Genomic DNA, 16,219 nt, shown 5'->3' with positions numbered 1-16,219 from the left:
TTTGACCATTAGGTGACGTGTGTCTTGTATATGTAGATGAACAGCAACATTCAGCGCTCTCTTCTGCAGCAACATAGCCCATGCAAGCCATGTACGGATTCTCACTCAGGCCTCCCAGAACGAGGTACAATCTCCCCTGGCTATGCTCAGCCTGGGGGTCTTTTGTTTGTGTGTATGTGTGTGTAGGGCAGTGGTAGCTCAGTGGTTAAGGTACTTGACTTCTAATTGAAAGGTTGCCAGTTCAAGCTCCGCCCCTGAACAAGGCCCTTAACCCTCAGTTGCTCAAGGTGTGCTCAGTCATAGTAAGTCGCTTAAGATAAAAGTGTCAGGTAAATGTGTGTTTGTTGCTAAAATGCTTTCTCACTATTGTCTTATCCTATTGAATTCATATTCAACCATGGTTCCAAGGTACACAATCTTTTGACAAATTAAGACGCACATACACTTTTTACATTTTTTTAACATTTGGCAGGTTCTCTTATCCAGAGTGACTTACACTTTTATCACGACAGTATGTGTGTTCCTTGGAAATTGAACCCATGACCTTGGTGTTTGTATTCTTTCGGTTCCGTGGTGTAAGAGTTATGTTTGAGTCCTACCCTCCCTCCACCCACAGGATTCCCCACAGCCCCCAGCAGCTGGAGTTTGGATGGAGAAGCAGGATCATACGCCCAAAACCCCAGTGCTCTGCCAACACCACATGGCTCCTCCCGCACCTTTCCACAGGGTGATTTTAGGACACACATGCACACACAAAAAAACATGCAAAAAGCGCAAAAATATTCTCCTTGGCATCTGCTAGAAATGTTTGTAGATTGTGCACCAAAGTTCTGCCAGGGACTGAAGTCAGGCATATTGCACATCTAACACATGCAAGACATTTTGCAGCTGTGTTTACAAGCAGAAACAGTTCTCAGGCCCAGTTTCAACACCTCTTGCATAATGGTGTCAGACGACTTGTCGGCATTTAGTTTGTCCAAAATGTCATCATAGGCACAGATTCTTAGACAAAATGTAAAACTGTGAAGCAAAAAAAGAATACACCAACAGCAGGTCACTTTCTGATGCACTTTGATGCATTCCAGCATCAGATGAGTGATCATCTGCCAGCATTGCCGGTGCGCTCACTCAGAAAGGTAAAGCTCATGCCAACATACATCAGGGCTTGTCTTTTGCTTAGAGAGGCGTATATAACGGCTTATACACACATACTTTCATACATACATAACCAGGCAGCTGCACAACGAAGTTAGCACAGAACACAGCTGGAAATGATGCTGGTGGCTTAACATTCTCCAGAAGAACTCTCAAAGATTGGTGGCATTGTCATGCCACAGCTGGGCTCAACAAGGTCATAGAGCTACTTCCATACGCCAAAGTATGCGTTCCACCATCTGGGTTCAGTACAGCTTATATGTGAAGAAGTGAGGAGAGTGGAACAAGTCAGTGGTGTTTATTTGAGCCATGAGAAAAATTAAAAATGAGAATTTCATTTTTAAAAACGCTGTCCCTTTCAGGTCTTATTCTATTGCTATGCTATAGAGAGTTGGCAATAATAGTGGCTGCACTTTACACTCATGAGGCTCCGCAGCCTTCCTGATCCTGAAATTTGGAAAATACATGCACTGCTGTTAAACACAGCTCTTGCTTTTAGATATTGCTTAGTTGCTGTAGTAATGAGTAAGGGAGAGTGTTACCCTTGGTTGAGAAGCTGTTGTGACAGGTAGCGTAATGTTAGCTAGCCAAGTAATGTACTAGCATGTTGGAGTTACATTTATTTTTGCTGGAAAATGTTGTACATACACAACTAATGATCTAAGAACTTAGCTTATGGCTGACCCAAACAAAACACCCATGGGCTGTGTTACTGAACGGTTAAAGTTGGATTAATTGATTTTTCCCTTTTGTTACTAATTCAAATAAACTATTAAGTATGTAGAACATAATATAAAAATAATTATTTTATCAGTGGTATCAATATGTGTATTAGGTGCCTGAGTAAACCTGGAAAACTGAGGAAAAACTGTATTCCAGGACAGAATCTTGTTTTGTGATTCCACTGACCTCTATTTTTCAAAGTGAAGTTACTTGCTGATTGAGAAAATAGGCTGTTTGCTAAAGCTTATGCTTCATCAGACATTAAACTGAATGTTTTCATTTCCAATTTTTACTATCAAACAATGACTTAATAAAACAATAATGCATGTTACATGTACGTTATTGCTATGTTCAGGTAAATCCACGAAGAAGGGCTATGTTCAAAACAGCCTACTACATACTATATACTGCATACTGCATTCAGTATATACTGCATACAGGTCCCAGTAGTAGTATGCAGTATAGTATTCAGTACGCAACAAATACAAACCATACCATGAGGTCACATGGACGTATGATGGTTCCACCCACTTGTGAAAGACTTTCCACCACTGTTGCATGATGGGATGTAGTACACCACAAACTTAGATCTGGTTGTGTACTAGAATATTTGGCTGGAATAGTACATCCTATGGGTGTCTTTTGGCACATACTGCATATGGCATGCTAATTTGGGGCCCAATCAATACAAGCGTAGTATGTAGTAGGCTATTTCGCACACAGTCGATGTCTGCTAAAGCCTGTATTCCAAGTGGACTCTCTAGACGTTATAGTTAGGCTTATGCACAAAAGTGTGCATTATCCACTGCGCAGATGTATGACAGAATTAAACAGCCCTTTGGTCTTATGGACATTCTCAGGGATGTGGACATTAAGTCCACAAGTCTGAAAAAGAACGGAGATTTAGATGAAGCAATGCTGTTGTTTTGTTTGGAGAGTCTGCATGTGCACTAAAAAGCTCTTCCTCTTAGACTCTCAGTACATAAAACACTGTAAAACATCATCAGCCAATCAGAAGAGGTTAAGAAGTTTTGACCAATTGAATTGTTACTGAAGCTCCTCAACATTCTCATTGGTTGGGAAAAGTACAGTGATCACACCTACACTCTGAAGCTTGCAGGATAAATCTTACTGCACTTGTCACTTGTCAGATCTTAACTTAAAGGAGCAATAAGTCATTTTTCATTATGAAACTGGCCTGGCCTGGATGTTTCAGAGATTCTGTATTTACCTTCGATTCCAGTTATTATTTCTACTGCTCTGCTGTCTATTGAGCAACTATACAAGTAATTAACTGAAGCCTTTGGCGGGTCAGAGTGGTTTAGTCAACCTTTACTTTGAAAACACTAGTTTATATCAAGCCATTAAAAAATGACATCCTTATACAATGATTAGACATGGCTATTTAATCTAATACATAATCTTAAGTATTCTGTGAAATATGAATTAATAATAGTCCATAATGTTACTTTTATTAATATTTGTCTATTTAACTCCACTTCGGTTGTGACAATTTCGAATTGCAGTTCAAGATATGACACTATCCAAAGTCTACTGTTCTGTAACCCTTTTCCCTCAAGTCAAACAGAGGGTTTGAGGGTCTGCCGGTAGCAACTTCTCCCACCCCTTTGGAGAATTGGAATGCCTTCAGCATGGCAGCAGGGATTCACCCAAGGCCATATGGGGTCGAGGCTCTCTTCCCAGTATAGTAACTTGTGGTAAATCTGTTTTAAACTTGGCTGGCTCCATGTTTAGGACCCACGCAATGGAGCATAAACTGTTTCATTTGAGGACTACAAAGCACTTTGATTCTTCAACTGAGCTGCACTTTACAGAAAAAGTTCTAAAAATAATAATTACGTTCATAAATATTGTTTGCTACGTTTTGGTGTTAAAAATGACTTTATCAAGGACACACATTACTCACGTGGAGCACCATAGCTATTTAAGTGCTAACAGCACCCCCTTGTGGCAGATTGTTAAATGTGCGTATGGATGAGTGTGCGTTACAAGTATGGTCCATGAGGTGCTTCGCATCTGAAAACTAATATTTGTAAGACCGCCCCAATTCTTAGGAGGATGTGCTTGTTTTTCATATTTGCCTTGCCATTTTTAAAATGCTATACAAAATAAAAGATATAGTATCTTTAGTATTTCTGTAATTATACATATTTACAAGTGTTTACAATGGCTCTTGCTCAGTGTCTTTTACTGCAAAAGCTAGAATTTTGCTCAGTGTGACTGGAGAGAGAAATGCATATTAATGAAAAACAAAATGAAATACATGGTTGTACACAATTAGTGCCAAGCATATGAATTCCAGGTATATAAAATGAATATGGATCTTTTGAGTACCTAAAACATAGTATGCTTTGTTGGTAACTTGGCTTTTTCGTACATCTGAGTCTTCATTGAAATGACTGAAAATACACCCTGCATTATTTTCTTCCTCTCCTCCCTTCTCAGTCTCCTCTGCACCCCATCCCTGGCTCTCCCACCAGTCCTGTGTCAGTTTTGGGTGGCAGTAACTCCACACTTTCTGGCAGCGCAAGTAGTGGCGTCTCCTCCCTCAGCGAGAGTGTGCACAGTCACGCTGACACACCCAGTCGCCATGTTAACACTCAAGGGGACCCCTCCAGTCGCCACGACAGCGGCGTCGTGAGCCACGGCAACTCGTCCAGCCGTCACGACAACCCCATGGACGCTGCCCCCGTGCATTACTGGAACCCTGACGAGCAGCTGAGCTCCCAGTACCTGCACGTGCACTTCAGCGGAGTGCCTGAGCACATGCCTGAGCACGTGCACTACCCTTCCATTCCTGAGCACGCTCAGTACGGTCATGACCACTTTGGTGGTACCACTGAGCCCGGCCTCTACAGCCCAGATGCAGATCCAGCAGAACCCCAGCGTCCGTGCCACCTCCGCCCAGCTGGGTTCAACCCAATGCAGGACCACCACCACCACATCCACCACCATGCCTCCCTGCGCCGGTCTGGCCCCCCAACTGTGCCCCCAAGGGTTGGGCTGCGGGAGGAGGAGAACGTGGGGGTGCACCCGGTGCCTCTCCCACGGAGAATATTCCCCCCTCACCGAGCAACCTGGGAACAGGGCATCAGAGAAGAGCAAGAGGAGAATGCGGGGTGAGGAGAAGGTGCGGGGACAGAGAGGAGAAAGGCCGGAAGGTGATGGGGGTAAAGAGGACAGACTGAGGTTAGCAGGGAGGATTGGTCCTTGTGTTAAGAGTCTCTGTACAGGAGACTATATGAGAATACATGCAGCTTTCCTCTAGACCAAGACTTGCAACACAGAACCTAGAGAAAACAAAACCATGATTCGGCTTGCGGCACATGCTTACAAATCATACTCTGGTGTCCAAAATGTCTGTGAGCATGGTTTTCTCGTACCCTTTCAAAAGAAAAGCTATATTTTGTGAGTATGGTGAAGAATATACAATAGACAATCTCTGTAGTCTCCTTGCTTTATGTGGTCCTCGGTCTTCTAAAGTGGCAAAAAAGAGGGCTTTCCTCTTCAAGTGCAATGCTTCACAAAATGGTAACACTCCAGTTTGACTTGAAAATTGATCTCTCAACCCGCATAGATTCCAAACGTTTCACCTCTTCACAGAACAGTTTCTCTCTACAGCACTTTCCATACTTCATAGTCTTGCAAATGTTCATAAAGCATCTGAAAACTGCAAATTACCACAACAAATTCTCTTACCGTTCAGACTTTCATACAGGTCATTCATCAGACAAATCAGGTAGCAGAAGGAACTGTTTGCAGTGCTGATACTCCCATGTCTCATGTATGTATCATAACTACTTTCTTCCCAAATTCCTTGCAGATAGTCAGGCTGGTCAGTGTGGTTGTAAATACTGTATGCTATTGTATTGGCTACACATGCACATGATTCTCATTTAAATCACCTCTCATTCAGGAAGCATTTAAATGCATTATTTTGGTTGTAAGTGATCCAACAAGTGCTCATTACCTCCAATAACAAGTTTTAACATGGCAAACAGAACTGTAATCTAGTTTGGCTTGGGTTTGTTTTTGATAGGTTTTTCTTGGAGTGTTATAGCTTGTACTCATGTGGCCTGTTCAACAAGGATGAGAAATACTACCTTTTTCATAATAAAGAATTTCAACCAAATTCAGGGTTATTTTCCAAAGTTACTGGGAACGCTCCCCATCCATTGCAATCTTTGTAGGACAAGACATGCAGATACAGAACCTCAGGTGTGTTTGAGTGTTAGATGCTAATGTGCACCATGCCTACACAGGAACCACACCAAAAATCTACAGTGCATATTATTACAATGTACATTCAGTCACTGTACATACATAAGACAACTGGTGATACATGCTTTTAAATAATCACACACCTTCAAAGCTGTTGTGTCATTGTTTCATGTACATAATTCAAAAGTGATATATGAAGATTAATGAAACTTCATGTTTATATCGGGCAAACTACAATAGATTGTGATTGTCTCCTTTGTCCTAGACTTAAGATATTAAGTCTGAAGAAAAATAAATCATTTATACTCTTTTCAATGTGCCCTCTTGTACATATTGTGAAAGCATGAATAAATGGTGTTATGAATTTTAGTTCAATTCTGATTTGTTTTCTTACTATTAGCTGTTAAAGATGATGGGATTGTTAGGTCAGCGTACCTTTCAGAATAGTGCTATTCAGTTTGGAAATTCTCATATCCGCCTAGACATTTTGTTTACTGGTCTGATCTAATTACGGTGAGCTCGGTTGGTCAGTTAACAGGCAGAACACACACAGGTCCCTGAGTAGCGGCTCTTCATTTACAAATTAACTCATGTTCACTATGTTGAAATATAGCTTACTTTATTACTCTAGTTTAACTTCTGTTTGTAGGCTGCTGGGTCCAAAGTTTTTTATTCTAAGCAGATCTGACACAAAGTTGATGTGTTAGAACACGAGCTTACCGCTCTCGTCCTGGGGACCGACTGTCTTGCGCGCTTGTTTTTTCCTCCATTCTAGCACACCTGATCCAGCCCAAAGGTTAAGCCTTGATGAGCTGCATCAAGTATGCTTGAACAGGGAAAAATGTAAAGTGTGCGGGGCAATGGGGCCTCAGAAGTGGAGCTGAAAACCCACGCGCTAGAGAATGCGTCACTGCCACAGATTTTAGTCAGGCACATTACAATGGAATACAGGTTGCCCCCTAGTGGTCAAAATTTCAAGCAGGAAAATTAAACCTGTGACATTTTAACGTGTACCCCAAACCTATAAACTCCATGAAAATGTTGTCATTATTTATTTGCCTAAGCCAATTATGCAATTTCAGTTGTTATTTGCACATTTCAAATGAATGTATAAAATCAGTTTTTGTTGTTGTTGTTGTTTGTTTTTCCTGTCGTTTAGACTCCAGTTCAGATAACCTCCAGTTACAGATCTCATCTCACTTCTGACCTGCAAGGTCAATAAGCCTGGTACAGAAACCTTTATAAAGTGTGTTTGAACAGAATACACATTTCTGTTTTATCTATGCACTCCAGTACAGCATTCTTGAAGAAATACCTTATGATTGATCAGACATACTCCAGTACTGAATAAAAGCCTCCTTAATGGATACAAAGGTCAAAGAAGATGGAAATGTTGAATGGCACTAACAGCACTATAAAACCCTATCTGACTTCAGTTAAGTGTTTGTATGTAGTAGGCTTAATTCTGCAATAAAGTATATCACTTTTCTCCCATGATGTTGATCTCTTAGGAAAGACTATCAGCAGCTGTCGGGGGTCTATGTTACATTATAAGAAACCAGTTCTCTTTAAATTGATCAAGGCTTCTCTTAAACCCCTACAAATCATCTTGATGTGAGCTATAATCACAAATATTTGACAAGCTTCCCTACAACTCAGTGTCAATTAAGCTTTCGGAAGCAGTCTGTCATAAATCTTTTTGGACAACCTGTTTTTTTAGACACATTTCAGTTTATTTAAATATGTACGTGGATTCAGTAAAATATGCTATATTTCAGGAAGACACAGAAGCACACATTAGTTTACACACCAATTAGATCTTCCGTCGTCAGACAGCAACGAGAAAGAAATAATAAATAAAATTAAAATGACAGAAATGGGACAGTATTTTTTTTCAGAAGAAGCGAAGTATCCAAGCTTGTTTATTTCTATGATGTGTTTTGTCGCTTTATTTTAAGGATCTAAAACATTACCGTTAACTCGCCTAGTTGTAAACGGTCTGAGAGCTGTTATTTTTTGCTATGTCTATCAATTTCACTGCCATCATTCCAAACGCCTAGGCACCATTTTCTCAAAACGGCCCTAATACAAACTATCCTGTAATCCACTCATAGATCGATTGCTCAAGACTGCCGCATCCTTCACACGAGAGGTTGACATCAATAGACATTCTCTAGTCTTCGTCCTTAGGATGAAAATGGACCATTAAGGAAGGCAAAAAGAAAGTGGAATAATATGATGTAAGTGTAAATACGTTTTGATTTCTGCGTGTTCGTGTTGAGTTGTTGAGTAGAGATTTAATTCCGTTAACTGAATTCGTAGATTTTCTCCCATTGGGGCAGGTGCATTTCGATGTTAATTTTTTTTTCGTGGTGGTTTGATTGTTTCTTAACAAGCCAACTAGTGACGCATAGACATCCGTAATTTTGTCCTTCAACGAATATGCAATGAGGTAACTATTTGGTGTACTATTTCATAATGTTTATTCGTAAACTTAATAGGTTGCATGCAGTTTGAAGCAATGCTAGTGGGCCTTTTGCGGCAGCGGCCCATGATTGTACTCGAGGACTAAAAAATTTAATTTAATTAAAAAACGACATGTCCGTGTGGATATGAGAATTTCCATCGACATTCATGGTTTTAACCGGTCCGTGTTTATATTCAGTAAACTTGTGTTTCTGTGCGTTCTGCTGCTTGCAAAATAGCTGTACAAGAACGACGATTGGGAAGTCACTTGTTCGAACGATGATACTGTATTGGAGTGGTGAACTGGTGAACTAGCACAGAAGTTTTATTTTATATATATATATATATATATATATATATATATATATATATATATATATGAGGTGTGTGTGTGTGTTTAGTTAAGACTAAATAAAGCTGAATGTTTTATCCATAGCCATGACAAATCTATTGTTGAATACGTAGTTTAAACACATTTTAACAATATAAATTTCATCTTTGACATACAAACTAGTATTTATATATTAATATTAATTAAATACAATGTCATTATTATTATTTTTGCATAGATCAAAGGATAATAAAATGTTCTGTAGCTAGAATTGGAGAATTAGCTGTTAGTTGTCTCATGGCTATGCATTGCCTTAACCAATGTTGTATTATTCAAAATGTACAGAACAAATTGCAACTGCTGAGAAAACACAATTTGACAATTTTGATGGTTGGAAAATACTCTTAGGTACTGAAGTATAAACTGTATAAGCTGGTGACATTAAAACACATGTTGTACTCACTGGTTATTGTAATATTGTAGCAATTAAAATATAATACTAATAACAATACTATAAATATATAATATTATAACAGTTACAACAAAAAAGAATAGCCTTTTGAAAATATCATATTATCCTACATTGTCCACATATTCAATGATCCATATACATTAAATATTTAGAATGAGGATTTGTAAAGCGGCAGGTTGCCTTACATTATTAACTTTTAAATTGCCCAAAGGAAAGTGCAAGTGCTCATCTGTTATGTGCATATGTCAAAGATATGTTTTCCTGATCTTATGCAGAGTTGCAGGATGATGCTTTAGCTAGGATGTTGAAAATTATACATCAAACTTAAACTATAATACTATATAAAGGGACCTGCAACTTCAATTCCAGAAAACCTCAGAAAATACAGCTGTATATTTTTTCTTGCCATACCATACCTGGTTTATCTTACAAAAAATGTTAATGATTGAATAATGAGAGTAATCTGTTGTGTTGGAGAAGTGAAAACACTAAACATTGTATTGTGTTGTGGCTCTCCATGATCAGTTTGGAAGAACTGTCTTCTGTGGTAACCACTATCTGCTAAATAAGTTTTTTCTCCCCCTCGCTAGGACTCTATGGCTGTGCAACATCGGCTACTCCTCAGACTGTGGGGACTGTATGGATGACACAGGAGAGACAGAAGAGAGGAGAGACAGCTGAGTTGGAGGCAAGGAAGAGGAACTGAGTCTTCCTTTAGCCTGGCCCTGACAACAGGATGAGTCAGCAAGGTTGCAGAATGCAAAATGTGCATGCGAGTATGTGGGGGCTCTTACTGCTATGTGCTGTGACATTGGCATCGGAGCCCATAATCGTAGAACTAGAAGCCTCTATGCACTCCGCCCTGCTCTCAGACATACAGACATCCACATCCAGAGCGGCAACAGCCCAGTCTTCTGGATGTTCTGAGTCTATAGCAGTGGTGGGCCAGATGTTCCGGATGAAGATCCCAGTGGAGTCATCTGACTGCCATGACTTAGTAAGTTTCTAAAAGCATTATGTCACTACGGTGAACCTTAACTGGAGACTGATTTTGTGGGACCAGTAGCCATTCATGTCTAGAGGTCCATGAGAATACTTTATCTTTTGCATTTTCAGTTTATTAACTGATGTGGGGGTCACATAGCCTTGGACAATGGTTTGCTCATCAGTGTTGTATGCTTTAGCTATGTTAGTGCTTGATTTTTTTCTACCTGTTCCTGATTTTTAAAAATCATTCTTACTCTATAGTTAACTTAGTAAATCTCAGAAAAAGTTATCTAGTAATGCACGCTGTGTGCTGTGATAAGGTCTTTAAATATATATTTTTAAATATATTTTCCACCTCTAATTTAGGCACAAAATGAGATTACCTAGTCCTTTGATCATACCCAAACTGATTGTGGTATTCATTTGCTTCATAAGACCTTGATTAGCTGGATTCAGTGTAGAGCTGTGGGATTTTTTGCCTAAATATCATACTGTGATTATATTGCTACATATAGCATTTGTAATATGCCTTACAATATATTAAAAGAGTAGTGATCCCTGGATGTGAGATGGTTAATGATTTGCCTATATCTGACCAAAAAAAAAAAAGTATTTATTCAGATTAAAAGACCAACTTTGCCAAGTGCCCTCTGTGGTTGACGACAATATATAGTGATATCCTAGGAGAAACCTGGCAGCATGGCACTCTTACTATGCTATTGCGCATATACATCTATACATTGGCACTGAAGTGCTTCTCCACACAACAGAGCTACCTCACCAGTGACTTACAAAAAGTGACTTAACTTTATACACATACAGTGGATGTGTATAACTTCAGCCCTCTGTGATATGTAGTGTACTGATACGTAATTATGATGAGAAAGTCAACTAAATAAAATAGGTAAACATACACTAAAACTGAGAAAACTGACTACCAGGCCAAAGAACTTCTATCTGTTAAATCAATGAAAGGGGCAGGAGAGGATGCTCAATATCCTTCTTTTTCCCTTTTATTCTGCTCTTTACAGATATTTGAGGATGGCAGAGCAACAATTCCTGCTTGGCTTTATTGGGATGATGAGTTCTGTTTTCTGCAGGGTCTGCCACTAGAGGGCGATAAAGGTCTGTACCGATTCAGCTTGTCTCCAGCAGGATTGCAAAGTCGTGACGGCAGTATACACGGTCACCTGCTTCTCAGTGGAAGCAAAATGAGTAGCACATACATTCACACACACCAAACAGAGCTCTTTACAATCACAGTAAATCCAGAAGACACAGATCCTTCTCTGCTGCCACTGCAGACAGAGTTTAATGCAACATGTGTTTGTTCTAGTGGCCAGTCAGTTACTGTCCTAACTATAATCCTGGATGCTGACCTCACAAAAATGAACTCCAGAGAGCGATTAGCACTGCTACAAAAAATGAGTCTCTTTGCCAATGTTCCACCGGAGCTGATGCGAGTCATGCCTGTTGTTAACAACCGTCTTTTTGACATGACTGCCTTCATGGCCGGGCCAGGCAATGCCAAGAAGGTGGTGGAAAATGGTGCACTTCTGTCATGGAAACTAGGTTGTGCACTTGATCAGAGCAACCTACCAGACATTAGTGCAGTCCAGTTACCAGCCAAAGATGGAACTATGTCAGCTCTGCTAGGCTTTCCAGTGGTTGGCTGGTACATTGTCAATAAGAAACCACAAGTTTTTAAGCGAATTAGAAGACAGATCCACAACACTCCAACGCCTGTGCCATCCCAACTTCCCCCTACCATTTATCCAGAACCTGCAGAACGCATTGTGCCTAGCCCCACATCTCCTTTCATTGGTCCCACTACAGATATTTTGATAAACCCTGCCCGTGGTCCTTTGCCATTGCCAGTAAAACCTACCATCCGGATTCGGGACCAGGTGGCTTATACACCCGTGCTGGGCCACCCTCTGCCCACTCGAATTCTGGGGAGTACCAGCACTCTCTCCCTGCAGCCGACACTGACCCATCCTGGTTATGTGGAACCTACTGTCTCTGCCACCCCTCCAACCACTCGTCGACCCAAGACCTCCACCACAAAAAAGAGCAAGAAACAGAAGACCACACCTATACCCAGGGAACCAAAAACTACAATTAAACCTTCCAGGCGCACCAACCCTTTGATCAACCAGAAACCTCAGCTCCATAACCCTATTGATGAAGTTAATGTGTGGGTTGGAACATACTTTGAGGTGAAGATTCCAGCTGACACATTCTTTGATCAAGAAGATGGAAGCACAGAAAAGTTGCGGTTGTCACTGCGTCAGAGTCAAAATCAAGCAGTGGATGAGGGCTCCTGGATTCAGTTTAATAGTACCAGTCAGCTGCTGTATGGCCTCCCTGACCAGAGCCATGTTGGCCAACATGAGTTCTTTATGATTGCCACAGATAAGGAAGATTCAAGCACCACAGATGCTTTTGAGGTACATGTTAACCGCTGGCCATTTGATGACCTGTCACCAGTTGTCTTTACTGCTCGTTTTCATGGGGAGCCCAAAACACTGACCAGTGACATCCACAAAAGAATCCTATTAAGCAAGAAACTTGCATCTGCCCTGGGAGATCGCAATAGTAGTTCTGTCACTTTAAGAAACATCTCCAGAGGTTCAATCCTGGTGGAGTGGACCAACAGCAGCTTGCCCAAGAACCCTTGCCCACGAGAGCAGATTCAGGCGATGTGTCGTAGGATTTCAGATGGTCAGGGACATCCCACTTCCTTATTCTACAATGCCATGGAGCCAGAATTCATACCCATCAACATCAGTGTTCGTGGGGCCAATAAATGCCAAAGGTTCTCATTTGTGCCACCAGGTGAAGTATTCATCCCCGTCTCTATGGGAGAAATTTCCATTCCAGTGCCATCCTCAGCCACGCCGTCATCTGGCTCTGGCTGGCGTAGCAGTGATGATGTTTACTTGCACACAGTTATACCTGCGGTTGTGGTGGCAGCACTGTTGCTCACTGCTGGGTTCATTGCCATGATTTGCTACAGGAAGAAACGGCGTGGCAAACTGACCACAGAGGAACAGGCCACCTTCATTAAAAAGGGTGTTCCAATTATTTTTGCAGATGAGTTAGATGATGCTAAATCACCCCCCTCCTCCAGCATGCCACTGATCTTGCGTGAGGAGAAGCCCCCGCTGCCTCCTCCTCAATACCCCAGCTCTGCCTGTGGAGAGGGGTCTCTGCTCAACCACCAGATCCTGGAGGAGTACATCGCTCTCAGTGACGATGACCCCAATGCTCCCCCTTATCAACCTCCGCCTCCCTTTACTATCCCCACGGAAGGCAGAGGTTCTCGACCTAAGAATATGACAGCCTACAGGTGCCCTCCGCCCTATGTGCCCCCCTAATACATAACTAGACCCCTCACAATGAAGGACACATGGACCTTAATAGACATTTCAAGTGGAAATAAAAGTGTGAATACGGATTATATCAAATGACTGGCTGTCTGTGTGGACAAAGCTCTTGCTTTCAAGGCAAGCTGGATTATTGTGACCATGCTCCAATCTACAAAACACTATATAGTACCAATTCAAATTCCTAAATACTTTGACTGAAGCTCTCTTAATCAGACTTTCTTAAATCTCTGACTCATCCAAAACGTCTGGACCATTTATTATGGAGTGGGAACTGGGGCTTTTAAATGAAAGCTCATACACTCTAACAGACTCAAAAGCACTAAAACAGCTACTGCCACCAAGGGTCATTTTAGAGTGTATGTCACTTACAAAGTACCACTGGGCAGAGATAAGGCACCACCAAAATACATCTGGTGTCTGTGTTGTATGTGTTTTTGATTTTTTTTTAATAATGATCTTTTTTACTTGCCTGGAAGCAGCATTTATATGGAGTATTATGTTTCTATGCTGTGTGAAACAAAAGAAAATTGCTGACTATATCTATTTGATCACTGGCAGCCTTAAAGGCAGATAGAGACATCTGTTAGTGTAAATGAATCTTTAAGCCTAATATAGAATTTCTTTAACCTTTATACAGTGAGGTATAAGCCATTTTGATGTGCTTAAGTGTCTAGTGCCCACTGTATAAATCAAACAGCAAATTCAGCTGCTAAGCAAAGTGAAACCCTATGACCACAAACCTGTTTGACCTACAGGTTTGGTTCTCTAAACCAGATTTACTGCACTTAAGACTAAAGACATAAATACATATGTAACCCATTCACTTATTAGTAGATAACCAACCTGCCAGCATGTTGCTGGTTATAATTTAGCCAAACATTTGCTGACACTGAAAGCTTCTGTGAGTCTAGCATCAGTGTAAGAGGCGTGTGAGTTGCCACCACACTTTGTAAACAGACTGCCCACTGTAATTTTTGGAATAACTTGCTATCATATCAGTATTATTATTTAGACAAAAAGAAATCAGTTCCACTACACTGCATCTGGTGAAAGCATTGCATTGCTCCTGACTGCTGTGTTTCCTCCTCTTTGTTGTAATGTGGCATTGCGTGTTTGTATATAATTGTGTGCCTGCTCCATTTGTGGGACCAGTAAAACTACAGCAATTAGAGTAGAACAAAGAAAGGATTTTATTTTAAAAAAAAAACATTTCCAATAGATATGGTTATGTTCTGAAACCAGAAATGCAATATTTTACTGAATCTGATCTAACCAGAATGTGTATTAGCCCTTGTACTATGGATGTTTTGGAAAGACTGACAAGCCGAAGGAGATTTGTGTTAGCTAGATAATAGTACAAAAATGAACACATGGAGCAATTGAAATAATTCAGTCTAATGTTTTTACTACATTTTTGATACGTCTGAAATTGTTTATTAAAAAATATATTAATAAAGCTGTACTAAAAACAAGCATAGTGTGAGAACTCTGATAAAAAATCCCTGTAGGAGGTTTAGGTCCTCCAGTAAATTAATCTGGCCTACAAATCGAATACCAATGACAGCTGAGCATTGTATATTTTTTCAATATGCATGCCAACATAAAATGACACAGCATAAAAGTTTCACATATGAGTTTGCTGAATTTCCAAATTAAGCATAGAATTATGTTTTTCAAACAAGATTTGGGAAGGTAAACAAAAAAAAAAGGTTATTCCTCAGCCATGGCTGCTTAATGGTGACTGCCAACATTTTTAATGCCAAAATTCTACTCATATTTATTACTAATAAAATATTTATGACTGCCAAAATTATATTCATATTTATTATGAATAAAATATTTAATTCATACATCAAGCACATGGCACACCATCATGAAATATTCCAAGTGGTTCTTCTTTCTTATTTACTACTAGTGCAGTACTTAGTACCAGGGTATTATAGAAAATTATTTTACTGAATTTTAGGGGAATTGTTTAAGGGAAAAGGAGATTGTAAATGAGCACTACTTCTAAGTAAAGTAAATATGTTTGCCTTGGTATCATTGGTGGTTAATATTTTGTTTTCCATTATTTATTGCTCTGGTTCACAAGCTAAATTATTTATGCACAAGGATAATAGGTTTACAAAAATAAATTATGGTTAGTATTGGAAAAAAAAACACTGTAAGAGAAATATGTGGATACAGAGTGCTTAAGTTGATTCAATGCAAAAGTAGCAGATGAACGTTGTTCAACACAGCTGATGGTACAGGTAATGGACATTGTACAATATATTCTGATGACCAGTGTTAAAACCAGCGGTAGACATTTGAGTGTGATGTAACTATACTGTTTAACATTTCACTATATATTCAACAATGGTGAATTCACTGTGAAAAACTGTGAATCAAAGTTATTTATAAAGATATTTAACATATCGCTTTCAGGTGGTATTCATCTGATGAATAACA

The 16,219-nt window shown here is 40.0% G+C and overlaps 2 protein-coding genes across 6 annotated transcripts in view; both read left to right on the top strand.

The window, feature by feature from the left end:
* Window positions 1–7,609, top strand: part of LOC113578894 (dedicator of cytokinesis protein 3-like) — a 49,765-nt gene extending 42,156 nt beyond the window's left edge. For all 5 annotated transcript variants that reach the window (XM_035536326.2, XM_035536325.2, XM_035536324.2 and 2 more), the window contains 4 exons: window positions 37–124; window positions 617–727; window positions 1,054–1,136; window positions 4,345–7,609. In XM_035536326.2, the coding sequence (XP_035392219.1) occupies window positions 37–124; window positions 617–727; window positions 1,054–1,136; window positions 4,345–5,022 (960 nt within the window). In that variant the 3' untranslated portion in view covers window positions 5,023–7,609. The remainder of the gene's footprint in view (window positions 1–36; window positions 125–616; window positions 728–1,053; window positions 1,137–4,344) is intronic.
* Window positions 7,610–7,832: 223 nt separating this feature from the next.
* Window positions 7,833–15,240, top strand: LOC113578874 (dystroglycan 1-like). Its single transcript, XM_027012382.3, has 3 exons — window positions 7,833–8,360; window positions 9,980–10,386; window positions 11,408–15,240. The coding sequence occupies exons 2-3, from the start codon at window positions 10,126–10,128 to the stop codon at window positions 13,754–13,756; spliced, it is 2,610 nt and encodes an 869-aa protein (XP_026868183.2). The 5' UTR covers window positions 7,833–8,360; window positions 9,980–10,125; the 3' UTR covers window positions 13,757–15,240.
* Window positions 15,241–16,219: the final 979 nt, after the last annotated feature.

This window comes from Electrophorus electricus, chromosome 20, assembly GCF_041902795.1.
Source record: "Electrophorus electricus isolate QZ-2024a chromosome 20, ASM4190279v1, whole genome shotgun sequence".
NCBI lineage: Eukaryota > Metazoa > Chordata > Actinopteri > Gymnotiformes > Gymnotidae > Electrophorus > Electrophorus electricus.
This window is presented reverse-complemented; position numbering and strand designations above follow the sequence as displayed.

Excerpts from the sequence above, each read along its gene's own strand:
- LOC113578874 (XM_027012382.3), top strand. The coding sequence starts at position 10,126 with ATGAGTCAGCAAGGTTGCAGAATGCAAAATGTGCATGCGAGTATGTGG. Across the intron at positions 10,387-11,407 it reads CATCTGACTGCCATGACTTA|ATATTTGAGGATGGCAGAGC; the intron begins GTAAGTTTCTAA and ends TGCTCTTTACAG.